This window comes from Leopardus geoffroyi, chromosome D2, assembly GCF_018350155.1.
Source record: "Leopardus geoffroyi isolate Oge1 chromosome D2, O.geoffroyi_Oge1_pat1.0, whole genome shotgun sequence".
NCBI classification, from domain to species: domain Eukaryota; kingdom Metazoa; phylum Chordata; class Mammalia; order Carnivora; family Felidae; genus Leopardus; species Leopardus geoffroyi.
The window spans coordinates 15,499,057-15,525,051 of record NC_059334.1 but is presented as its reverse complement, the minus strand read 5'-3'; the positions used below and the strand labels follow the sequence as shown (position 1 = coordinate 15,525,051).

The 25,995-nt window shown below is 43.1% G+C and overlaps 1 protein-coding gene across 4 annotated transcripts in view; it reads right to left on the bottom strand.

Annotated features, from left to right (window-relative positions):
* PCNX2 (pecanex 2) overlaps nt 1–25,995 on the bottom strand; it is a 302,310-nt gene that overhangs the window by 116,080 nt on the left and 160,235 nt on the right. For 3 of the 4 annotated variants that reach the window (XM_045437338.1, XM_045437341.1, XM_045437339.1), the window contains exons 20-21: nt 11,648–11,789; nt 7,279–7,456 (exon numbers count right to left, since the gene is read on the bottom strand). In XM_045437338.1, coding sequence (XP_045293294.1) covers nt 7,279–7,456; nt 11,648–11,789 — 320 coding nt within the window. The remainder of the gene's footprint in view (nt 1–7,278; nt 7,457–11,647; nt 11,790–25,995) is intronic. The other variant, XM_045437340.1, reaches the window with a different exon arrangement.

Here is a 25,995-nt window from a genome sequence, read left to right as displayed (position 1 = left end):
GAGCCTAAGGAGGAGACGGGGCAACTAAGTGCAGTGTGGGTGGAGTCTTGGGTGGAAAAGAAAAAGGACACCTTACAGAAAAACTAAAGAAATGTGAACTGAGTATGGACTTTAGTTGATGAAAACAAATCAACCTTGGCTCCTTAATTGGGACAAATGTGGTAGACTAATGTCAAATGTTAATAATAGGGGACACTGAGTATGGGGTGTGTGGGAACTCCACTACCTTTACATCTTCTCTATGAATCTAAAATTATTCCACAGTAAGTTTATATAAAATAAACCCTCTGGCCCCTCTGTTGAGAAGGGGCTGTAGTAGCAGGGGTGGAGGCAGAGAGGCCCGTTAGAAGGCTGCTACCGTAACGCAGGGGAGGGAGAGGGTGGCTGGCACCAAAGCGGTGGCAGCGGGTGGCGAAAACTCAGAGGCACTGGGTATTTTCAAAGGTTCATGTCTGAGTAGGGAGCTGAAAAAGCAATCAGAATCTTAGGGTGCCTGATGAGGAAACTTAACTTTCTGCTGTTTGTAATTATTCCATCTCTCCCAACAGGCTAAGCTCTGTGAGGGCATTTCTTTCTGCGGAAGCACCTCCCTTCCTCAGGCAGCACTAAATAATAATTGCTGAATCAAATTCTCTATGTTGTATGCTGAGATCCTACATGTCTCCTTAACTTCAGTTTGGGTACAGCACCTCGAAGAACACAGATGAGTCAACAGCCAAGCAAATATGGCTCTCTTCTACGTATCTTACCAAAGGAGACCCTTGCTTTCAAAAACCTGCCTAATCGACTTTCACACTGATTGACATTTATAGTTGCGCTGTAAAACTTACTGGTGAGTCCCACAACCCAATGAACACTGAAGGCCAGTACACTCCTGATCAATCCCCCCACTGGAGTTGAATGATCAACAACAGGTCTTTACGCTGGTTGCCCAGGCCGTATCAGTTTTATTTCTCAGTATAATGATCTTTTTACTCAATTAAATATTGCATAAACTGATGCAATATGAGAACAAACAATATGAGTAGGTACAGAACAGGGTGTTTCTATCACAGTAAAGTTGAATGCCTAGAGCTTGAGGAAGACCTCTCTAAAAATACTGTTGTAGACTTAGGTATGAATGAGAGGAGATTTGGGAACAAAGAAATGTGAACTGCTCTCAGACGTTCAGAGGTAACTTTCACTTCTCACTTCAAGTAGAATTTAAGAAACAGAAATGGGCACTGAACATCCTAGAAAATACATTCTGGGCATGGTTCATGCAGTAAGAGCAAATAGTCCTCATTCTGTAGATTCCTACTCAAAGATAAGGCTTCAAAAGACTGGCAATAAGAGTTCATATACAAGTTTTGTACTTTAATCAAATTATAAGGCACGCAGGTATCATTTATTATAATTTCCTGCTTACGTTTTTCAGTGAACCAACCAACCACCCACTATAATTTAGTTGAGTATAGAGTTTCTACTGCGCTGTGATCATTCTTCCCACTTATCACCATTCTCTTTTTCTCTCTTACCATTTCTTACTCATCTATCCTTTTAAATGACAACCAGGCTGCTAGTATGTGATCCAGATAGATTTCCTACAGAAAGTTGCAGAGGATTTGAAAGCTTTATCACAGCAGACTTCATTTCCTTGAAGACAGGACATTGTTGGGCCATAAAGAATGCTCCAGGCCCTATGGGTTGATGTTATTACAGGAGTTAGTCTCGTCTAGTAGAGAGGAAATTGCGAGATGACCTTACTGAAGATTCCAGAGTTATGAAAAAGATCAATAAACCTGACAAGTCCCGTTTCCTTTCCTGCTTACCATTATATGCTGTACTTGATCTTGTTTCGAGAGTGTCACTTCTCATACCTATTTCTTGAACTCTGGTCACCCCTGTTGGAAGGAATGTAAATCTTTTGGAAGGATTCTCTATTGAGATTCTTTTATGTATATGCTATTGACCCGGCAATTCCTATCGTGGGAATCTGTTTCACAGACACTTGTGTGTTTCCTAACACCAGCAGTTAGTTTTGATCTCGTGTAGTCAAATGCATCAGACACTTCTTGTCTAGCCTCGTTTTCTTCTGTCCCTGGCTCCTAGTCCCTACAGTTTGGTTAGGATTCAAGGGAGGTATGGGCAAGAAGTCTAGGCTTCGTTAACTAGGGAACTCACATCCCTCTGGCCAGTGCCCCTGGTTCATGAATGAACACATGACACCAAAGGAGTCAATAAGACTCTTCCCTAAGACTTTGGCTGAAATCATTAGGAAAGATGCTTTCTCTTCTTTCTGGGATTTTTAGGTATAAGAATGTTGTGAACCTAGAACTGTTGGTGACCATAGTTACACCACATGGATAGACACAATCTAAGAATGAAGCCAGCAGAGTAGAGATGGACAGCCAGCATGAGGACAAGAAGGAGAAATAACAACAACAACAGAATTTCAAGGCCATCATTTAAGCCTCTGGATCACCCAACTGGTTATGTGAACAGTTTGATTCCCTTTTGTCATGAAGCCAGTTTCATGTAGATTTATGGAATCTGTGAACAAATTAGTCCCAACTACTACAGAAAAAATCTATAAACAAACTAAATGTTTATCATAGGGGAATGGCTAGTCAAATTATGATATGCGCTATGGAATACTATGAAGGCATCAAACAGAAGACGCCACATTAGATGGATAGTCATGGAAGTCTCTGAGATATGTTTTTAAGTAACAAAGTAAAAAATGTGTAAAGAATGATCCTCTTTAAATCTGTGTATCTCTGTGTGTGTGTGTGAATTTTTAGGAAAACAGAATGGAAGGAATTATTCTGAAATGTTTACCATCATTAGGGAGAGGAGGGGGGTTAAGAAGTGATGAATGTTGTATAAGACAGACTCACTTTGTATTTTTCCATTGGTTTTCTAATTTTATTACAATGAGCATGCATTTATGCATTAGTTATGCAAATTAAAATATTTAAATGGAAAAAAATCCCGTTCCCAGGGTTAATTAGTTTGGGTCCTCATCACTTCTCATTACACAATTCAGCACATCTAGAACCAAGATTATTTTCCCCGCTAATCTAGTTAGTGACAGCATTAGTTACTAGAGTCACGATCTGAGAGCTCCCAGTGGTGGCTCTTCCTCCCAAAGTCCACTGCATCCCAGTGGTCACCAAATTTACCAGGTCCACCTCCCAGACCCTCCTGGAACGTGTCCCCTTCTCTCTGTCTCACTTCTGCCACTGCAGTTCTAGCTGTCACTATGAGTCGCCTGCATTACTGCGATCCTCTCCTACCCAACTTCCAAAACCCATGCTTTCTCATCTTTTATCACTCCCACAAAGAGATGTTTCTAACATGCAGTTCTGATCCTGCTACTCCTCACTTAACAACCTTCAGCCAAAGTAGGAGTGAAGTCCAAACCCTGACACATAGCCTGCCGGACCTTTTGCGATCTGACCTGGGACACCCGCTGCTTCATCCCTCACCACTCGCCCCCGCCATGTGTTCACGCTTGCCAAGGGTCTTGCGGATCCCGGAACATGCCAAACTCTCTCTGGTTTCTGTGCCTTTGCACATGCTGTTCCCTTGATGCAGCTCACTTTTCCCTGCCTTCCTTGCCTGACTCACTCCCCCCTTCTTCAAAGCTCAAGGTGAGCATCATTGTTTCTGATGCTCCTGGGTGGGACTGGGTACGCTTTATGGGCCCTCTCGAAATTCTCTGCCATGGCCACCTTCCTTATCACATTTACTGTAATTATCTCCTTACCTTTGTGCCTTCTTTCCAGAGTCCCCAAGCAGGGGAGGCCGTGTCACGAAGCGCAGCCTCAGAGAAGAATCCTGCGCTACCGTTTTATACCTACGAGATGTTTCGACGACTAACTTAAATTCTGTGCCTCTGCTCGTCTGTACCAGGAACAGTATCTTACCATAAAGGACCGAGCACATCAGTATGTATAAAGTGCTGAAAACAGCACCTGACCCATGGAAAGTACCAAATAAAGACGTCTGTCTACCTTTCGTATCATTAGTAATCTTTATGCCCTAGTACAATGCTTAATAATGCTTAAGGGATGTTAAATAAGTGAACAATTACTTTGTTGAACAAAGTTTTCTGAACAAATGCTTCCGTAAAAGCATGCATTCCCAAACAAGAGGTTCCATTTTAATGCAAGACTTTCTACCTACATACAGAAAACAAAAAGGGAAATGTCATTTAGAAACTCTGGTTCCAAATCATTTGAATGGCAGTTGCAGTCGTCTGTAACAGAGCCACAACTCATGGCCCCGGTGTGATTATTCATGTAGCTTTATATAAAAGCAACTTCACCCATTAGTGTTAATTTGCTAGATGGTAAGAGAGCTACCTCCCATGCTGAACCAATGGCCTGTAGAATTTCGTAGTCAAGGCATTCTGCAAATGCTGGCAGAATTATCCTCTGGCAGGATTCTGTAAAGTCCTACTTCTACAACTAAGCATTACTAGAAATGTCAAGGCAGAGTGGTTTCTAGGAACTTTCTCAAGACCAGTGAGAGAGCACAAAAGCAGCTTTGTTGTCTTTGATCCTGTCGTAACCGAGTACCCGTACCTGGAGTATGCTTTCTGCCCCGCCAAGGACCTAGACGCCCCAGAAATGCGACAAATTAATTACAGCAGTTAATTCTTGAAAGGAAAGGCTGACTGATGGGGCTGGACTGAAAGAGGGAGGGCACTGAGAATACAAGGGAGCGGGGGAGGATGGCCTGACATCTCAAAGGTGACGCACCACCTGGGTGTAGGCTTGGAATACCACACATCTCGAGAGGGGATCTGGGATATCCCCCTCTGGCCATTCCCCAGGGGCCCAGGGTGCCGTAACTGTGAATGCCCCACCCTCCTGTCAATGCTTGGCCGGTGCTAATTCTTTCCCACTGGACTCTGGAACTCATTATGTCCTGTTTTTCATTTTTCACTAGGTCCGGCAGGCTGCAGAGACTAGCCAACATCCACCTTCCAGACCTTGGGGCACAATTTTTTTTTAAGGTATATTTAAATGATGAGAAAGAAGAGAAAGCATCAGTTGGGAATTACAGGCAGGATATTTACCGGAAACGTTAACTGTGGGTCCCGCTCATCGCCACCACTGTCTTCTGTCACTAATTTCTGCTGGCTTTTTTTTTTCCCCCAGGAAGATCTCCAATGCTGTCTCTTTAACGACCTATTTTTATTTTGTTTCTCATTCCAGACAATGGACTCTTCCCAGCTCTCTCAAGATCAAGAGTGAGCAAGCATCAGAGGGAGTTCAGGACTGACTCGCTATAGAGTATGCTGATTTTTCTAGCTTTTGTTCTTATCCCCAGCCTAAAAGCAAACTACTGAAATTACATGTGCTAATGTTCCCACAATTAGAGAAAATAGGGATGTGGCTACTATAGTTCTGTCTGACTTTATTAGTGTTTGAACTGTGACTTCAAAAAGGTTATGGCAAGTGAAAGTCAAATGCTTGCAGCTGCTAAGTTTGCACGGAGTTAGTTTCAGACTCTGTCCTGTCCCACGCTGCTCACGATGCACAGGATCGCACCAAGTGTCAGTGGGGGAAGGCTGCCTGTGCTCCAGGAAATGAAAATCACTGTTCCTGCTGTGGATGTACAATCACTTAGAAGCCAGGCCCTTAAGACTTTTACAGTGAGACCCTCACTCCTCTCTGTCATGCTTGTGTTCACCTGGGGCGTCTCACTTTACAGAGAGATTCTTAAGTGGAGTTCAGTGTGGAAAACCAGCCACGCTCCTTCCCACACTAAACAGTGCATAACGTCTGTTTTTCTACTTACAATGGCTCTACAAATTCTGCCTTGCATTTGGAAAGCACATCTTACTTAAAGACTTCTTTCAATCCTCTCAATACCCGGGCGAGACTGCCATCCTTACTTTCAATTTTATCAGAAACCGCGGTTCAGAAAGGCATGTAAATAACACCGTGTCAAAACAGAAACAATGCCAGAGCCGGGAATTCAATACATCCTGACACATTTTGCATCTGATTATAAGCTCTTACCCCCTGCAAGTAGTAAAGTTATTTATAATAACTTCTAAAATGCTTTAAAGATCATAGGATATAGTTTTACGTTTATTATGTGAAATAAAGGCATTTTATACCTAGTGAAGGAAAACAGAATATGGAAGCCTGTGATTTGAACCGCGAGAAAACTGGGACAACTTTATCAACACCAAACAGAACTCAAACAGAGAAGAAATGTTTGTGGGAAAAGGACCAAGACCAGGGTTCTGGAATAAGATGTAGGCTGCAAAAGTAATAATAGCACAGAGCATGTGACAAACGACACAAGAAGGGACTCGGGCAGCTGAAAAATCGGAGTTCAGCCTGAGTTATAAGAGGAAACGCGCACGTCTGATAGGGTGAGGACAATTACTCACAGGGCATCTTTAGGACAATATGAGAGTTTTGAAATTTTGTTACCTAAAATAAACAAAGAGAAAGGTAGAAGAAAACGGTAAGAAAGAGAAACATTTAACAGAACGGATTCAAAAAGAGGTAAAAAATGAAGTTCAGGAAAAAAGATCTTAAAATTAAAAAATTATTAATCAAAAGCGGGGGAGGGGCTGGTTAAGTCAAGCTGAGGGCAGACACGGGCGGCCACCGTATTAAAGACAGCGCGTGAGGAAGCCAGAGTTGTTCCAAATTCCTTTTCATTTCTGTTTACAAACCCTGGCTTTGCGAGGTGCTCAGAATACACTCAGGTGAGTATCCAGTGGATTTTATCCACCCCCCCCGCCCCGCCATGTTCGACATCCGTTTCCACCCCCATATTTTGCCTGAACTATGATTAGGATTTCTCATTGCCTGTGTATCTTGACCTAACACACGCCAAGAAGAATGAAAATAATCCAAAAGACCTGATTCTTGGATACCAGGTCACAAGTTTTACCTCAAATGCTAGCTAATTTAAAAAAAAAATCTGTCTGGCTGCTAATCTTTAATTCAGAGCATTTTGAGGTCTAGGGAAGTTCTGTAATGAGATTGCTAACAGATGCAAAGATCATAAAATTTCAAAATTTCAAGCAACAGTAAATGGCTAATTCATTGTAATTAGTGATTTTTGGCAAATTACGTGGCATATTTGTATTCCATGGGGAAATGTCCCTCAAGTGGTAGCAGGAGCGTGGCACGCACATGTAATTCAATTTAATTTCACTCCACAATTTTCTTTAAAGGAAAATGTTTACAGCTCGTGAAACCTATGGTGAGAAACGCCCCTTTTACATTTGAAAATGAAGAAAATGGAGAACTAACTTGCCTTGCTGAACACAATGGACACCATGAAGAAATCCAGTAAGAAACTCTCTGACAGATCTTTGTAGTCAAAATGGAAAAAGATCGCAGTGAAGCTCACGTGAATAAACTGATGAGCGGGGTTACAGAAGGAGGTCCTTAGCAGCTTCATGCCGGCAACGATCATCAGGAAAATGTCCCAGCTGTTGGAAAGGAAAGAAAGGAAGCGGTCAAGGACAGCGAAGTACCAGGTGAGTCACAATAGCTAATGTTTCTTGAGCATTTACTGTGCACGGTGCACTTTACAGGCATGAAAAGCCAAGACTGGTGGGGAAGGGGGACACAGGGGCGGAGGACGGTGTGGGGGGAGGCTCTGTCATTATCCACATTTGTCAGAGGAGCAAAACGGGGTCTTAGAGTTTGGGTCCCTTGTCTAAGATCTCATGGTGGGGGGCAGGGTAGAGTGAGGATTGAAACTCAGTCCCAAGGGACTCTCAAGCACAGACCCTTGGCCTTGAGAAGAAGCTCCTTCCTGCCACATGATCTTCACGGTCCCCTGTCCCTCAGCAAGGACACAGAGCTCCCTTGGAGCTTATCTGAAGGACTCCTGCAGCGACAGGTTCCGCAGAAAGTTTGATGGCGAGTGAGGAAACAGAGCATGCTGTCCCTCTTTGCGTCCGCTCAGTGTATGCTTTTTTATCATGAAAGAATCTTACTGAAGCAGTGATATAATAGTAGCTAATATTAAATTCGGAAAAGAAATAAAACCCCGGTATCTCATCACAGACTTTTTGCCTTTACATGTTAATTTCTAATATTTTTCAGCATGTTTACCTCCCTGGTAAATGTAAGCTCTTTGGACTCCCCCCACCCCACACACTTTTTTTTTTTCCTGCTGAAAATGATACCATTGACATTTTTCCCCCCATGGCATTGGCCTTTTTAGTTAAGGAACTCATCAAAGCAGTCCAGCAAGGAGATAACCAGGACTTTGCTTCAAGGCCTGGGCTCCTGGATGCTCTTGTCTGGGGAGTCAGGTTATTAACCTGTATAGGGAGCATGTGTTATACGAACAATTCCAGCAGATGCTGAAGCCAACAATGAATAATCTAACTACCTTAAGCTCGGAAAGTTAATGATAACAGCTAAGAATATCCTGACAGAGCAAACAGCCACTTCCTGGAGGGGTCTGTCTTTCTGAAGGAAGGCTTTGCACATTTTGGGCAGATTCCTGCACCCTCCCACCGTAATAAAATCCTACTTGCAAACTCAAAAGAAAGGCAGAGATGGGAATGCTTTCCAGTGAATGGTTGCACTTAAAAGAGAGAGGTTTTTTCCCCCTGGCTAAATACAGAAAACTGGAGCTATGCCTCAATTTCCCTCAGCCTAGAGGGATCCCCGGGCTCTGGACCCTTTTCAACATTATTATTATCTTGTCCCAGGATGAGGGCATTTGAAAAATGCTTTTAAAGTCTTTGCACCTATCAGGTGCAACACTGTCATTTCTGTTGTCAAAAAGATCTAATAATGTTGGCAATTCCATTTGCCTTGATGGGATATTTCGTATGCCTTCAGACCGAGGGCTACAATTGTTTTCACTTTGCCTGAGGATGCACCCAGTGAGATTTGCTCAAGGCTCATCTGAGGAAAACTAGTCCTTGATTACATACAGATTTGGGCTGAGTGGGAATGTTTTCATGTAACTTCAACATAAAACCCTCAGGCTTCCTGCAGCAAAGTTGCGCACTGCTCCAGAACCCACCTTTCTTTTCCTTCTATTTCCTGATGAAAATACAGTATAAAGACATGACTTTGGGTCCAGTTGCCTTTGACAACGGCCCAGGATACAAGAATGTCTATGCCCAATGACAAGGCATCTTAAGGTTAGGGGTATTCTTATTTGGGTTTTCACAGGAGACTGATGATTTTGGGGGTTATTCAGGCCAAATCTAAGTGAGGGTCAACTCTTAACTTTGTGTTCTCTGTGACTACGGTTAAAATGAAGAGCATTAATTTTTTGCTTATCAATGATGACTGGTTAACACTATGGGAGGTCTTAAGGACTGAATTTTACGGCCTTTATAACATTGCAAGACTAATGATCCCAGTTAAAGTAGTTCAGAGACTACTGTAGGCTCAGCTGAAGGTTTAATAAAGGCTTATGTAGCAGTCAGTGAACACAACCTGGGACAGTTGCAAAGCATCCATTTAGATCAGGCTGGAAAATATAAATACCTAACAAGATATCACAATTCACCCATTCATCCATTTACCAGTCCCGGCTTGATCACCCATCTACCTAGCCTTCTACCATTTACTAGGGGGGGTAGTATTAAAAGTCGAGTAAGAAGTCATGCCTGTTGCTGAGGAGTTCACTGCCTAACTATCAGGTACAGTGGTTCTCAGTGCAGGTAGGCCGGGGGATTCTGTAGTTAGAAACAGGTTTCTGGGTGATACTGACATACAGACTCCTGCTGTCCTATTTTAGAACAGCTGGTCTAATGGGGTACTTGAAATTATTATTTAAAAAAAAATTTGAGCTTATTTATTTATTTTGAGAGAGACAGAGACAGTGTGGGCAGAGGAGGGGCAGAGAGACAGAGAGAGAGAATAATGAGCAGGCTTCATGCTGTCAGCACAGAGCCCGATGCGGGGCTCGAACTCACGAAACTGTGAGATCATGACCTGACCCAAAAACCAAGAGTTGGACACTTAACTGACTGAGCCACCCAGGCACCCTAAAATTACTTTCAAGGCTTCATTTGGATGCCTCAAGAATATGAAGGAATTGTCAGCTTTCGGTTCTAAGAAGAATAGTTCTGTTGGTGTCATCTTGGATTTGAGACTATTTGGAGGGACATAGCTAAGGTGCTACTTTCTGATATTAGTGTCTGGAAAAAACATTATAGGGGGTAGAGAGTATTATTACTTGAAACTGGACTCTCTCCAAACTCTTTGACTCTGCCTGATTGCCAACCCTTGTGTCCAGCCTCTGCCAACAGCCAGAACTGGAGGGCCTCCACCTGCAGGCTTAGCTTAAGGTCCCAGTCCTGAGGTTGGAAAGCGAGCAAACTTTAAGTCCTTCAGCTCGTTACCCCGGGGGGAAGCACGGGTACCCTCTTTGCTACTTTAGTTCTGATTGTAAGCCCTCGTTCTAGAAACCGAGACGCGGCCTTGTTCCAGGAGGGCGGCAGGGTTAGCCAACATTGTGCCATACCAGAAACACCTACCGCTAGAGAAAGCACTTGAGGTTCTGGATGAGGAGTCATCTCGGGGACTGGGTCCCCCCAAACTGGGCAAGAGGGCTACAGTCTCACTGTCTGTGTTCTTTATCCGGTGAGACTGATTTTCATCCCTGGATCTGAAGTCCAGGATTTTAAATACCAAAGGGCACGACTTGGCCTGGCCTAGCCATGACAGGTCTGAACTGGAAGGAAGGCAGAGTCTGATAAAGACAGGAAGGTTATATGACCATTTCATTCGGTGTCTGCTTTGTGTGACTATGAATCCACTCAATGTCCAACAGAGTGTTCAAATGTCTTTTATCTCAGCTTGCTCAATCTTTGGCAAATGTTAAATAATTTGTCCTCATCACCCCCCGAAAGGAAGGGCAGGTTTAAATTAGTATGCTTGGGATTATGCACAAGAATTGACTTGGGCACATAATGTTTAAGCAACATGACTTAATAAGCAAATCTGGGAAAGGATGTCTTTCTCATTCTCCTACTCGAACTTACTTGACCAGGCACTTCAACCTTCTGTCAGAGCAGCAAATCCACAGATTATCGAGAAGGATTTCCATTTGCAAATTCAGAGTTAATTTTAATGTATGAAACTAATAACTCAACTGTGTGTTGTTAATGCTTTGCAAAAACATGGGCATCTTGACAGCACGATGACGTTGTGCTCCGTGTTTTTTTTTAATTGTGAGGCTTCTCCCGATAAATGCAGAGAGAGCACTGACAGTGATTAGTCCCCCCTCCCTCAAGCACAAAACGATAGTGTATTTGCTAAATGAAATGACATGAGGCGGTTCATAAAGCTCTGAGCATGATGGTAAGAACTTTCCAGGGGGTTCAGGAACCCCTGGAACCACACTGTGCTTCCGTCATCTCATTAGAGCTCACTGACTAAGTTCTTGCAGGAGCTTTTTCAAACAGGCTGTCGTTTATTTGCAACATCACTTCAAGCAGATCTAACTTCATTTTCAGCCCACTCTGTAATAACCATCAAGTTCCTCCAGCGAGTTTGAGTAAAAGACCACCCTCGCTTACTTTTACGCGGCCGGTAAATTAGTAGATGCTGTACTACTGTAGCCTGTTTAGAGAAAATCCACCCGATTTTGAAATCATTGTGATCGAAATCATTACGGGAATAAACTGTTATCCACTTACTGGGTACCGAGTCTCCGGTAATTGCTTATTGAAAATGCATCAATAGTGAGGGCATTCAGAATTATTGCTGGGTACAGGATGTATTTTTCAAAACACTGAAGCCAGACATAGAGTCTTTCAAACCACATTAAATGGGCGATATCTGAAAGAAACACAAAAACCATTTAGAACTGATCAAGTTATTTTTCTTTAAGTACATGTAAAAAGAAGCAATGTCCCCCCTTTTCATTCAAAAGCTGCTCACTCAGAACTCCAGATTCTAGACAGGATATACCAATTTGCTTTCCAGGCAATCCTTAGCTTTGTTTCTACATAGTTCATAAATAATAACATACGGTAATATAGACCAGGGTCCCAATTCTTCAAGTCAGGTGATTTTTCCATATGTGATTATTCCTGGGACCCAGGAAGTAAGCGGTCCTGTATCAAGGTCTCTCAGAGGAAGTATGGGTGGACAGTGAGGGATGAAGGGTCGAAAAACAATCTCCTGGGCCCATCTCCTGTTCAGCTGGGGACACTTCCAAGGCTGGGCTTTCTTCTCCTTCTTCTTAATCTTTAAATCAACAGTCAAATCCCCAGGACACACATACACATGAGAGAAAGCTGATCCCCAGGCCCCATTGTTATGAATGTATTACATTCTTGAGAACCCTTGTGACAACAGGAGCACCACGGGGAGTGACGTCTCTTCCCACGAGGGCTAAGGTTTTGAGTCAGACCAGTCTGGGTTTTCATTCAGACTCTACCAGCCACTGGTGCATGACAGTGAACTATTAACTCCATCTTTCTGAGCCTCGGCTTGTGCGCCCTGCCCACCCTCTGAGTCAGCTGCTGGGGAAGTGGTTGCCCCTCTTTCCCGCCACTCAGGGCAGGGAAAGACGCTGCTCCCCCTCGGGATGGGGTCATGTAGGATGTACACTTGCAGTGCCTGTCACCCCCCTCTGGCTACTTTTCTTTCTTTCTGAGGAGGAGGAGTGGCTGGCTGGTCCGGTGGTCAGAGCACAAACTCCCTTAGGCCACAGCATCAGGAGGAGAGGAGAACACACATCCCTGACACAGGAGTGAAGTACGGAGCCAAGCTCTTCCCTGCTTCCATGAGGAGGGCACTCCTGGTTCAGCCCCGGGCCCGCAGGTAGGTCCATCTCACTCCCTGCTGAGTCTCTCTGCTACTAACTGTGAGGCTGAGACGGTCCCCAATCCACCAGCCAAACAGCCAGGAAAATGAACCAGACATGCCGGGGACTCAGTCTCTCCACCGGGTCTCAGAGGCCAAACCCCCAAAGGGCAAAGCTGACTCCATCGAACTTCTGGAATCACATTCCTCAACCACTTATAATATCAAACTTACACCTCAATAACCTATAGTAAAAAACAAAACAAAACAAAACAAACAAGAGGGCCATGTCGTTGTTACATTATTTGGATTACACAAGAATCCACTCATGAAGAACAGGTCGCACTCACACTTATCATTTGATTAAAAATATGAGAAGAGATCAGCATTCAGGAATCTGATTCACAAAGAATGGTGAGGACAGACACAGTGGGAATACCTCATGACATGGACAAGAAATAAGAACAAATATCCCAGGGATTCATCAGTAGAAGAGAGACGCAATGAGAAATCATCAAGATAAAAATAAAAAGAACCGTTAATGATACATGCAACAGGGAGGAAGACTGGGTAATGACCCAAGGAAAAGGAACACACTGATTTGAAAAGATATATGCAGCCCTGTGTTTACTGCAGCATTAATTACAGTAGCCAAGAAATGGAAGCAGCTCAAGAGTCCACCCACTGATGAATGGATAAAGAAGACGTGGGGTGTGTGTGTGTGTGTGTGTGTGTGTGTGTGTGTAACAGAATATTACTCAGCCATAAAAAAAGAATGAGCTCTTGCTATCTGCAACAACATGGATGGAGCTAGCGGGTATTAACACCAAGTAGAATAAGTCAGTCAAAAAGACAAATACCACACGACTTCACTCACAGGTGGAGTTTAAGAAACAAAACAAAGAAACAAAAAAATTAGACTCTTCTTTTTTTAGTTTATTCATTTTGAGAGTGTGTGTGTGTGTGTGTGTGTGCACGCCCACAAGCAGGGGAGGGGCAGAGAGAGAGAATTCCAAGCAGGCTCCATGCTGTCAGCGCAGAGTCAGATTCGGGGCTCAAACTCACGAACCAAGAGACCATGACCCGGGCCGAAATCCAGAGTCGGATGCTTAACTGACCAAGCCACGTAGGTGCCCCCCCAAATCAGACTCTTAAATGCAGAGAACAAACTGATGGTTACCACAGGGGAGGTGGGTGGGGGAATGGGTGATAGGTGATGGGGATTAGGAGTACACTTATCATGATGAGCACTGAGTAATGTAAACAACTGCTGAATCACGGTATTGTACACCCGAAACTAGTATAACGCTACGTTAGTTACACTTCAATTTAAAAGGTATATATACGCGATGGAATGTTGCTCAGCCCTAAAGAAGAATGAGATTTTGCCATTTGCAACAACATGGATGGACCTCGAGAAAAGTCAGACAGAGAAAGACAAATATACGATTTCACTTCTACGAAGAATCTAGAAAACATAACAAATGAACAAAAACAGACACAGACTCTTAAATACAGAGAAAAAACTCTACCTAAACAGAGTGGAGGTGGGTGGGGCATGGGCAAAATAGGTGAAGCCATACAAACTTCCAGCTGTAAAACAGATAAGTCATGGGGATGAAAAGTACAGCATAGGGAATATAGTCCGTAACGTTGTAAAAACTTTGTATGGTGACAGATGGTAGCCACACTTCCCATGGTGAGCGCAGCGTAATATATGGCATTGTCTGTGTCACATACCTGAAACTAATGTAACACTGTATGTCAACTCTACTTCAATAATTAAAAAACAGCAAGGATGTTGGGTAGGAATTTAACTTCGGGTATTCTTAATGGTGAATGCGCAGTGTTTTCCGGTATAGATTTGAAAATGGGCTGTTTCATAGGGAATTAAGGTGTTGTTTTTTTTTTTTTTACATATGATTAACGAAATCTAGGTGTACTATTATATATTCTACATGCCGACAACAGGGTTCCCATCTTTTGTGAAAGTATATGAAAATTAGGAAAGACAAATTTTTATGATGTCTCCCCCATCCCTTTAGGCAAATGACAGGAACCCTACTTCTAGAGAAAACTGAGGCTATGAGACTCCCAACAACTCATCTTCCCACCCGTCAGCTACGAATGTATTCATAGTTACATCCACCTGCTGGGTCCTCCTCACGTTGAGCGTCCACTGAAGCTCTGAGTCCCGTTCTTTGCTGATGGCTGGTTCAGGGGTCACTCCCCAGAGTAGCTCTTTCCTGTTGGCAAGTGGCAATATTCCAGTCTTTGCCAAATTGAAAACTTGCTTTCCACTCTACACCTCGCTCCCTCTGCCTTTTGCACAGCTTCTTGAAAAGGCTGTGAATGTCTGACCATCCCAGGCCCCTGTCTCCTACTTACTGCTGAAACTTCTGCGCCTGGATATTTGCAGCTACCCCTGGCCAGAACTGTGTATGGAGCAGCCACCTGGGACCTCCCAAAGGACAAATAATTGATCCTTCTCAGTCTACCTTACTAGACGTTTCTGGGCATAAAACATCGCTGGTCCTGCCTTCCGCAGAAAACTCTCTTTCCTTAGTTTCCCCATGCCACCTGCTCCTGCTTGCACTCAAACCTCTGATACTACTTTTCCCATTTTCCCTGCAAACCCCTTTTCCCTTATTTGGTCATTTGCTCTCCTTGGACCTCTGTAGTATTTTTTCTCATCTTCAACACCCTTAACTTTAATGATTCCGTCCATGCTGAGGACACTCCCATCTGTAACTCTCAATCTTCTATCTGTCTCCTGGCCTCCAGATCTAAATACTCAATGGATGGCTTCACCTGATGTCCCCAAGGAATCCCCAAATACATGTCAAAACTGAACTTGTCAGCCTCCACACACCTGCTCTTCCTCGAACATTCTTTATCTTATCTAATGACACCTGCATGCACTGAGCCATGCAGGCAATATACCTCGGAGTCATCCTAACCACAGCTGCATGTTGGAACTACCCGGGGACAAGGCAGAAAGACGCTGTCCTAGATCTGTGATTCTCAAACGTTGACATGCAAATAAATCACCTGGGGGAAATGCAGAATCAGACCCAGTGGGTCTGGAACGGCGTCAGATCTTCTATACCTGCCACTTTGTAACTCTCTGGTCACGATATCATCAGTTGTACACTCACTTAACTGGCGACCTGGATTTTTCAAAAGCGTTTTCATTGAACTTCTTCATATACAGAAACCTGCACATACCATACACGTACGGCCGTGTCCCTAGCACCTAGAGGAAGAAGAAACCCTCTTGAAGCCCCCCGTGCCTGCTTCCAGTAACTGCCCCCCAAGGTAACCAGTGCCCTAACCCCAAACACCACTGTTCCGTCTGCCCGCTGTCCTTTTGTATCTTTTTCCCAACACTCTCCTTGAGATTCAGCCACATCTTTGTGTGTAATCATCATCTGCCCGTTCTCACTGCTGTACAATAATCTACTATATGAATAGACACAGGTTGTTTTTCAAAGCTGCTGTACATGAGCGTTCACGTTGTTTCCAGTTTAGAGCTGTCATGTAGAGTGCCGCCATGAACATTCTTGGACAGGCCTTTTGGTAAACACGGGTACGCTTCCGGGGTATATATCTAGCTACAGAATTGCTAGGTTATTAAGTGTGTGTAGGAAGCTCTAGGAGATTTTCCAAAGTTATGGAGCCAATTTACACTCCCACAAACAGTGCAAAGAGTTCCTTCTGTTTGTTCACATCCTTGCCAAAACATTCTCTCTCTCTTTCCTTTTAACTATGCTGTGGGTGTAGAGCGGTAGCATGTTATGGTTTTATTTTGCATTTCTCTGATGACTAATGCAGTTAAGTACCTTTTCATGTGTTTACACCATTTGGCCATTTGGATACACACTTTTGTGAAGTGTGGCTCTACATGTGCGTTGCCTGGTTCTTTTTCCTCCCGGAGTAACGTCTTTTCCTTACTGATTTCTAGGATTAGATGTCTTTTCTTTACTGACTTCTAGGAGTTCCTTATATACCTTAGGTATGAGTCTTTAGTCAGATATATGCATCAGAAAGATCTCCCATTTCATGGGTTGTTTATCACTCTCTTAATAGTCTCTTTTGTAGAAAAGAAATACTTAATTTTAATACGTTCCAACTTCTCATTTTTTTTTTCCTTTTGGAGTCTTTGGTGCTCTGCTTATTTTATTTTGTTTTTTTAATCTTTATTTATTTTTCAGAGAGAGAGACAGAGCACGAACAGGAGAAGAACAGAGAGACAGGGAGACACAGAATCCGAAGCAGCCTCCAGGCTCTGAGCTGTCAGCACAGAGCCCGATGCGGAGCTCGCTCATGAGCCGTGAGATCCTGACCTGAGCCAAAGTCGGATGCTTCACCTACTGAGCCACCCAGGTGCCCCTTTGTACTGTGTTTAAAAGACAAAGATCATGAGCACATTCTCTTATGTTTTCCCCTGAGACGTTATTGTTTTACCTTTCACATTTAGATCTGCAAGCTATCTGGAATTGACTCTGTATGGTGTAAGATAGGGATTGAGACCGATTTTTTTCCCATGTGGATAACTGACCATCACAGTTTATTGAAAATAATTTCTTTTTTTAAATGTTTGTTTGTTTGTTTGTTTATTTATTTATTTTCAGAGAGAGAGAGCATGAGTTGGGGAGGGGCAGAAAGAAAGAGAAGCCCAAGCAGGCTCCACAGTGTCAGCGCAGAGCCCAACGCAGGGCTCGATCTTTGAGATCATAACCTGAGCCAAGATCAAGGGTCAGATGCTTCACCAACTGAGCCACCCAGGCGCCCCATATTCAAAGTGTCTATTTCCTCCCACACGGCACTGAACCTCACTGTTGTCTATGCCTTTATATGTGCTGGGTGCCTTCCTGGAATGTCCTTCTGTATTTCCTGCTTGAGGAACTCCTGGTCTTGCCCGCCCCCCATGTCCCTGACCATTCCTAGTACAGTTGCTACCGGCCGTTTTCCAGGGCTGTGCACTCGGGAGTGTCCATCCCAGGGGAAGGGTCTAATCACTGACCGTGTTTAGAACCGTTGGCACAAGGTGAAAGTAAAAAAGGAGTCCAAATTGTAATTGGCATTATTATTGTTTTAAAATTCTTTAGAAACAACGCATGCTCCCCTTTCTGCCTGTGCTGGGCAGACCCTGCCATCTCCTCACCGCCGGTGGTCCACCATGCCACCATCTAGCAAGGACCCACGAAGCTTCTGCAAGACACTGAACCAGCATTCTGTATTACTACCTTTAGTTTTCAGGCAGAATACATCATTCCTTTGTGCCATCACTATGCACTGTGAATTCTCTAATTATAGTACCTGTTACACCATGGAGCATTCATTTAAATATTAATCTCCCCACTAGACTGTGGGTTTGTCAAGAGTAGACGCTATGCCTCCGTCGGCTTAGGGTTCTGTAAACGTTCACCTATTATCTTATCATTTTTAGTGTTCGAGGGAACTCTGGATCATTAAATCGAACAAAAAGCAGCCTCTTGGAATTACTCTTTGAATACAAAACAAAAAACTTTCTAACTATAACACATTAAGCACTATTTCCTATTTTAGTCTCTCCTAAAGTCCAATCGGGTACGTTTAGGTTTCCTTCTATGCACATTATTTTTTCTGATTTCTCAATTTATATGAAGTCAACAGTGTCAGATTGGGGCCGTCACATCAAATGCAATTCAATTCAGCCTGCTTATAAAAATACATTTACAGAGTTCTATCAACAATTGTCACCAATTCAGAGAAACATGACAACCTTAACTAGATTCCTGCAAAAATATGTAAATTAAGGAAATATAAGCCAACCTCATGCTGCAGGGCTGTTAGAAAAACATCTGAATTAAAAGAAACATCCACAGCTCGTCACTGTAGAATGCTAGTGCCATGTGGATGGGGGAGTGCGATCCAGGCTTTCAAACGCTTGTCACATTTGCTATCAGCCCATGATGTTTTCCAGTGAGTGGGGCTGATTTGCGGGCAGGGACACAATTTCACTGCAGTCCTTGCAAGGATTTACGGCAAATAGTGATAACAAATATGGGTTTTCCATAAGAATTTTAGTTTCTCCATCGCAGAAACACACAAAGCAATGAATTTCAAAAAACATGTACAGAAATCACCAGTAAGATCTGAATTTACCATCCGTGCCTTTCCAAATATTTGAGAGCAGAGGTATTGATTCTGTGAGATTTAACCCTCTGTGGTACCTGGAAGGGAGGGATGTGTGTGGAAACTACAGCACAGGCACAGCTTTGAGGCATGTGACTAGATATCCCGGCTCTTCCCACGGGCAACCCACCGATTCTGAATCTCTGGATGAGAGGCCAGAGGATGTGCTTTATACCGTCTGCACGCACCGGCAAGCACAGGTTTACGTACTGTACATTAAGGGGAAAACATTCTAGGTGAAGATTTATCCCAAGGCACGGCTTCCCTGACTGGTGTCAGGACATCCAGCCAAAGCGGGGGTGGAGAGGGATGTGGAAAGGGGGTTACAATAAACATACAGGAATAACAGCAGCATCACCAACTCCAAACTTTTGACTCCAGGTTCTGCTAATCCTTTATGTTGAAAGAAAATCAATTTCCCCGTAAATGTTCCATATCTCTATCCTCCTAGCAAGCTTGGGAATTTATTCCAACGAAACGTTACAATCTCTAGATGGTAGAAAACTCTTAACAGACAAGTCGAACTCATACTGAATGTTTATGTTTGGGAGTGGAGGGGAAGCAGAAAGGAAGAAGAATAATTACACGGGAGGAAACTAAAACAGCAATGTAATTCCAGAATTCTGAATTCTAAAAGACGACACTGAATCTTTTCTTATGGGGTGGCCAAGAAAAGCTAATGAAAGGCAAAGCTTACAAATGCACTAGCATGATAAACATGTTTCTTAAGGCCCAAACTGCCTCAGTATTCATAGAAAGTCAAGTGAGAAAGAAAATCTTTGCAATGGTATTTTATAACTGTCCTTTGGCAATGCCCTGAATATGCACAGAGACCATAAAAGACCTTCCTTGAGCATTAGTATTTCTCTCTTCCCTGGAATATTAGGCCCGTGAGGAAAAGAATGCAAACTAACTATGCCATTTACAAGTTATATACAACTTACTACAATTGAGTGCTTTAAATTTTCTCCAAGGCCTTTCAGGTTGTTTTATTTAGAAGCTTACGTTACTAAAAGAAGTCCTTCTCGATAATTAAAAGCGAATCAAAAACCTTCGGGATGTTTTTATCTTTAGGGAGACAATTTCCTCCAGTTCAAACCTTGAATTGCCACTTCGGCTGCAAGGATGCATGACTTCTCGCCTTCACAGGGGCCAGGCGTGTTCACAAACATTTCCAGACGGCTGCCGCTCGGTTCAAGCGGCCCCGTCGCCCTGAGGCATCTAAGGTGGAGACGCCCCGCAAAATGGAATCACCACGTCCAGGCTGGTGGCATCCCCTCATTAGAGGCAATCGCTTTTCCCTACGAGGGCTTCTCCTTGTCATCTTTCTTGCTGGGCCGAACCTCACATCGCAAAGTCCTTAGCACTATCATGTACACGCCATGGTTTATTCTCTAGAAAAGGCTTCGCTTCCAAAGCCAGTAGCATGAAGAGGGTAAGTAATCATCCTTAAACATAAAGCAAATCACATTCCCCTGTAGCTCAAAGCCCTGTAATTCCGCTTAGGATAAAGCCAAGGTCCTCGTGACTTTTCCGTTCCCATTAGTCAGTAGAGGATGTGCCCATGGCCCTTCTCCTGCCTGGAACCCTCTTCCTCCAGTTTAAGGGTTAACTCCCCTCTTTATCTTCCAAGCCTCCAATTAAATGTCAGCCTCCTCAAAGAAGCCTTTCTTGGTCTTTCTTTTTTTTTTTTTTTTTTTTTTTTTATAAGTAAATAGTCCTTTTTTTTTTTTTTTCAACGTTTATTCATTTTTGGGACAGAGAGAGACAGAGCATGAACGGAGGAGGGGCAGAGAGAGAGGGAGACACAGAATAGGAAACAGGCTCCAGGCTCTGAGCCATCAGCCCAGAGCCCGACGCGGGGGCTCGAACTCACGGACCGCGAGATCGTGACCTGGCCGAAGTCGGACGCCTAACCGACTGCGCCACCCAGGCGCCCCTTTCTTGGTCTTTCAGATCTAGCTCAGGATCCCTTTATACTCCTTCCCTTCACTGTACTTCAAACCCTGTACGTGTATATTAATCTGTGGGATGAAGGCCCACCTCTCTACTACAGCCAGGGGGCGAGGCTGTTTTTCTCCAGCATGCTTGGGCATTTAGCCCTGGACGCTGTCCACAGGAGCCGCTCAGGAGATGCAGGCAACATCACCGATGAATTGATTCATAGTTCATTTAACTAAAGCAGACACCCAGTACAACAGAGTCTGAGGAGAGGCCGGGGTTTCCGTGGTGTGGCAATGCCTGCCGTGCAGGGGTTCGAGTTTCACTCCTGGCCATAGTGCATGCACTTCTCCTCTCAGAAGGTTCACCCCAGGTAAGGCCTTGCCACCCAGTGCTTCCCCCAACATTCTGCACAGTCCCTGGCCTGTGATAGGTGCTAGCATTATTTTTGAATGACTCAGTAATTATTACCAGGATCAACACCCTGGTAAAACCTCTCAAAGAAATACAAGGTAGTAAAGAGCAACATTCAGGAATCAGAATATTAAAACTGACATTTTTCAGAGAATAAAATTTTTTGTGGTTTCTTCAGTGGTTTTTGACTTTGGGGTCATGCTAGGAAAATTATTTTTCTCTTCCCAACCAAGATTATATAACTTGACCTATATTTTCTTGCAGTGCTATTCTGGTTCTTTCTTTCTTCTTTTCCTCCTTTAAAAAAAATTTTTTTTTAATCTTTAATCCATCTGGAATTTAATTTGATACAAAGTCTAACTCAATTTTTAAAAATGTTTAGCTCATTTTCCCAAAACTTCCCACTGATTTTTTTTCATTAATTCAGTGGGAATAAAAATGCATCCTTCACATCTCCTCAAAGGGATAGAGAGGCTCTCGGGAGAATCAATGCAATAATGTGCTTTCTCCTCTTGATAGAAAGGTCCTCTGCTAATACAAAATCATAGTATTTAAAACTAAAATACTATTGAAATCATTTATTAATTTTTCACATGAAGAAGGTTAGGTCAAAAATTTTCATGTGAAAAGCATTAAGAGCAACTTTCAAATGTTCTCACTAGGAGCACAGGAGGGAAGATGTTTCTTGTTAGAACAGCCATCTTGTCAAAAGCAATGATTATGCTCTTACTGATTTTTGCATTCTCAACACCAAACACAGTGCCTAGTACAATGCAGGTACTCAGTGAATGTCTAATCTGCAAAATCGTAATTTCTCCCCCAAGGGAAGAGTGATTTGTATGTTTTAAAGCGATCTAGTAACCTATGAGGAGTATGCACTTGTAAGGAATGCGTAAGTTACAAGATCACTTTAAAACACCATTTCCGTTGTTCTGCTGGCATCTCCATATATTTTCCTATCATAGAGCACTCTGTGGGTTAAGCGCTTCAGATAAGACCCCAGTGCATGCACATCAGGGAGACTAAGTCAGCACTCATCATAGTGACCTCACCCACTGCAGCTGAGAACTAACATCATTCCTCCCAATGGCCTGATTCTGCGCTTCTATGCACACTGGGCCGCAAGAGCCCAAAGCTGCCACATTCCATCCTGCCTACATCACATGCATATTTAGACCTCTTGATTTTTAGTGTTAGGTGTTTTTTTTTTTACACTTCTCCAATTACTGGCCATTCGTTTTATTTCCACATTGTTTTTGATGTATCTGCAGTCTAGAAGAACCCCACTGGGCACTTGGGTAAACACCCTGTGTCTTGCTCGAAAGCTGAGGTTGGCAGCTGACCATTGAGCTCTGTCCCCAGACCCTCTCCTTCTTGAGGCTGGCCAGCACTGGCCTGTGCTTCCCCAGGCCTCCTGTAGCCTCGCTCCCCTTTGAGCAGAGGCAACTGAATCCCACCTTCCTTTTTCTCCTGCCGCAGTGTGAACCTGGTTCCACTCCAGCCACCTCCAGACTGACACAGAGAGAGAAGTTCCCCAGTTGACTAGAAGGAGAACAGAGCGGGAGAGTAAATGAAGCAGTGCCTGGCAGAGGGGGGAAGAAAAGGAGGGGAAGAGAAGGTACATGAGGAGAATAACAACAGAGGGAATAATTAATAAGGCAGGCTTCCAGCTGACAGGCTATTTTTTGACACATCAGCTCTAAGCCATTTCGCTGGAATGCACTGTCCTATGCAAGCATCATAGCAAAGGGGACTGGTACTCAGCTGACACTAGTTCAGTTCATGCTCCAAACTATTTTAGTTACTTTGAACTAAAGAGGCTTTGAAGGGCTTTTCAGGTCTCTCACTACCACCTGATGTTAGCAACCTGTTATGCGGGCCAAAAAAGGAAGAGGTAAGAAATACATTCTTCTTCCCAGCGTCTCCTCGTCACGCATACAAAGACGAGACCTTCCTAAAGACCCCAACACAGCCTTTATGTTTTGAAATCAAACAATGCCTGTCATGCCACAAAGGACTTTTACATAGATCATTGGGTTTGATTTAATCACCGTGGAAATTCTGTGAACGAGGTCATTCAGGCAGTACGATCACCTATTGACAAAAATTTCAAAACCATTGAACATATATATCCAAATGATAAAGGGCCACCAGCCATCTAGCACAATGGATGAAATGAGGCACAAAGCAAGGTGCGCAATGATTGAATTTAACTCTGGGGAACAGGAGGAGGAGATGTGTATACTTACTGAATGCATTCTGCCTGCCAAGGGCTATGCCAATATTCTATTCTTATTATCTTGATTCGTTTCATCCCCCAATAAATCTTTCTTGTAGGAACCCCCAATTATAAATGACAAAATTGAATCATGATGGTTAAGCACAATGAATATGTGACAGAGCCAAAATCTGACCCCATTCTCTGGGCCATGACACTAAAATTCCCTCCTTAATGTTCCAAGAGCTTCCCGCAGGGGAAAATCCAGTCACATATAAAGGACTGGGGTGGGGGGGAGGGGTCAGAAAGTCATCAGACTTTCCAACAGCAGCAGCAGAAGCTGGGCAACAGGAGACATTACCTTGGAATTCTTACAGAAGCGTTTGCCTCCTTAGTCTCTCCATAATACAAACTAACTATCCATTAGTACAAAGTACAGAGTAGAATGGAAATGCTTGGAGATATACAAAGCCTCCTAAAGTGACTGAAGGATTTGCTTCATTCACAAAGAGGGAGTAAACAAAGAACAATTGGGGAGGGAGTCTGGGGAGATGGGAACCAGTAGATCACCAGGCAGGTTTGCCTGAAGGGAAAACTGAACTGAGAGACGTTTTCCATAGCTATTGGAAAGGTTAGCAAGTACGAAAACAGAAATCTGAACAAGAAAGGAAAGATAATCATGGTACACTACTGGGCCAGAAGCGAACGACAATAGAACAACCATAGACTTAGCAGAAAAACAAAACCCTGAGGATTTGTTCAGAGAATATTAAAACCGTACCATGAGGAAGGAGAAAGGGAAGATGTTAACGTATGAGGGAAGATAAAAGAGAGGAATCCTTATTCAGAACAGGAAGTCAGTAGATAGGCAAATCTGAAATATCAAGACACAGGAGAACATGCACCTCACTTTGAAGAATTATGGTAAGGACCAGAAGAAATACCTAAAGGATAGAAGGACTTTTTCGTGGAGAGGGAGAATCAGACATGGCAAAAAGCTGACAAGAGTCTGCTGCTTTTCATTACAACTTGTACTGTTTGATTTTTAATCTAGGTTATTACCTTGTTATAAATGCAAAATACATTAGAAAATGAAATCTCTCTCAGAACCAGGTCTCCCACATGTTGAAACCAGTCTATCTGCAAATCACAGGCAAGATTTGCTAAAATGCAAAGTAAGTCTCATTTAAGAATGACAAAATCGGGACTGGTTCGTGAATTAGTTTCATTAGAGTGAATTTTTTTTTAATTACAGTTTCAGTGAAGTTCTCAACTGGTGTTGTTTACAGTTTCTAATTTCTATCATCTTTTGCCCATTTATTCTAGTATATCCAAAAATTATAGCTTAAGCTTTTTAGGAAACCATTTTTTTGCAGAAGGATGAGCCTGTTTGTATATAGTTTACCATCCACATGTACACTCGAGTCCCTCAAACCAGCCTTTACCTTACAAGGCTTTTTCCTGTCAGCCTACAGGGAAGTCTTCTTTCGATGAATTTACAGAGCACTGATCATTCATCTGTTCGTTCAACCAATGTTATTGAACATCTACTATGCACCAGAGATTAATTCAACATTTAGTCCTAAAATTCATACATTTTTCCATTTTATATATTATGTCCAAGCAGTTGGAAAAACGTAACCCATGTATAATTGGAGCCCCTTCACTTAGGTTCTGGGCTTTCTACTTCCTTGTATTTCCTGCAAGGCTGCACATAGTGTTGACCCCACATCAGTGTGTATGTAGCAGTCATGGCTCTTCCATTCTGGCACAGCCGCAGGTTTGCTTAATAGGTCAGAAACTCTTTGATAACAGAAACCACATCTTCGTCATCCTGTCTCACTGGTTCACAGGCTTGGTGTCAGGTAGGAACTCAGTAATTCTATTTAAAAAAAATTTTTTAATGTTTATTCATTTTTTTTGAGAGAGAGAGAGACAGAGACAGAGCATGAGCAAAGGGAGGGCAGAGAGAGAGGAAGACACGGAGTCCAAAGCAGGCTCCAGGCTCCGAGCTGTCAGCACAGAGTCTGACGCGGGGCTCGAACTCACAAACTATGAGATCATGACCTGAGCTGAAGTCGGACACTTAACTGACTTAGCCACGCAGGCGCCCCAGTAATTCTATTTTTAATGAACAGTATATTCATAAGCATTTTCTGAATGAATAAACAAGTGAATGTCAATAATGGAATCATTCTCTATCTCAATCGCTTTAAACCCCATTAAAACCCACTTTTACAGTAGGAGTATGGTCATCAAATCAGAGTACTTCAATTTTTCTTAAACTCTTAAGAGCCAAGAATGATAATATTAGGGAAATTTCTTCTTGGAGGACCATATGAAATCATGACCCAACTCCATTATTCCTTTCCTAAGTGACACGATTCCTTTTGAAAGTTCTTAGATAAAATGATTTTTTTGTCATATTTAGTTTTTATTTTAATTCTGGTTGGTTAACATACAGTGCTATATTAGTTTCAG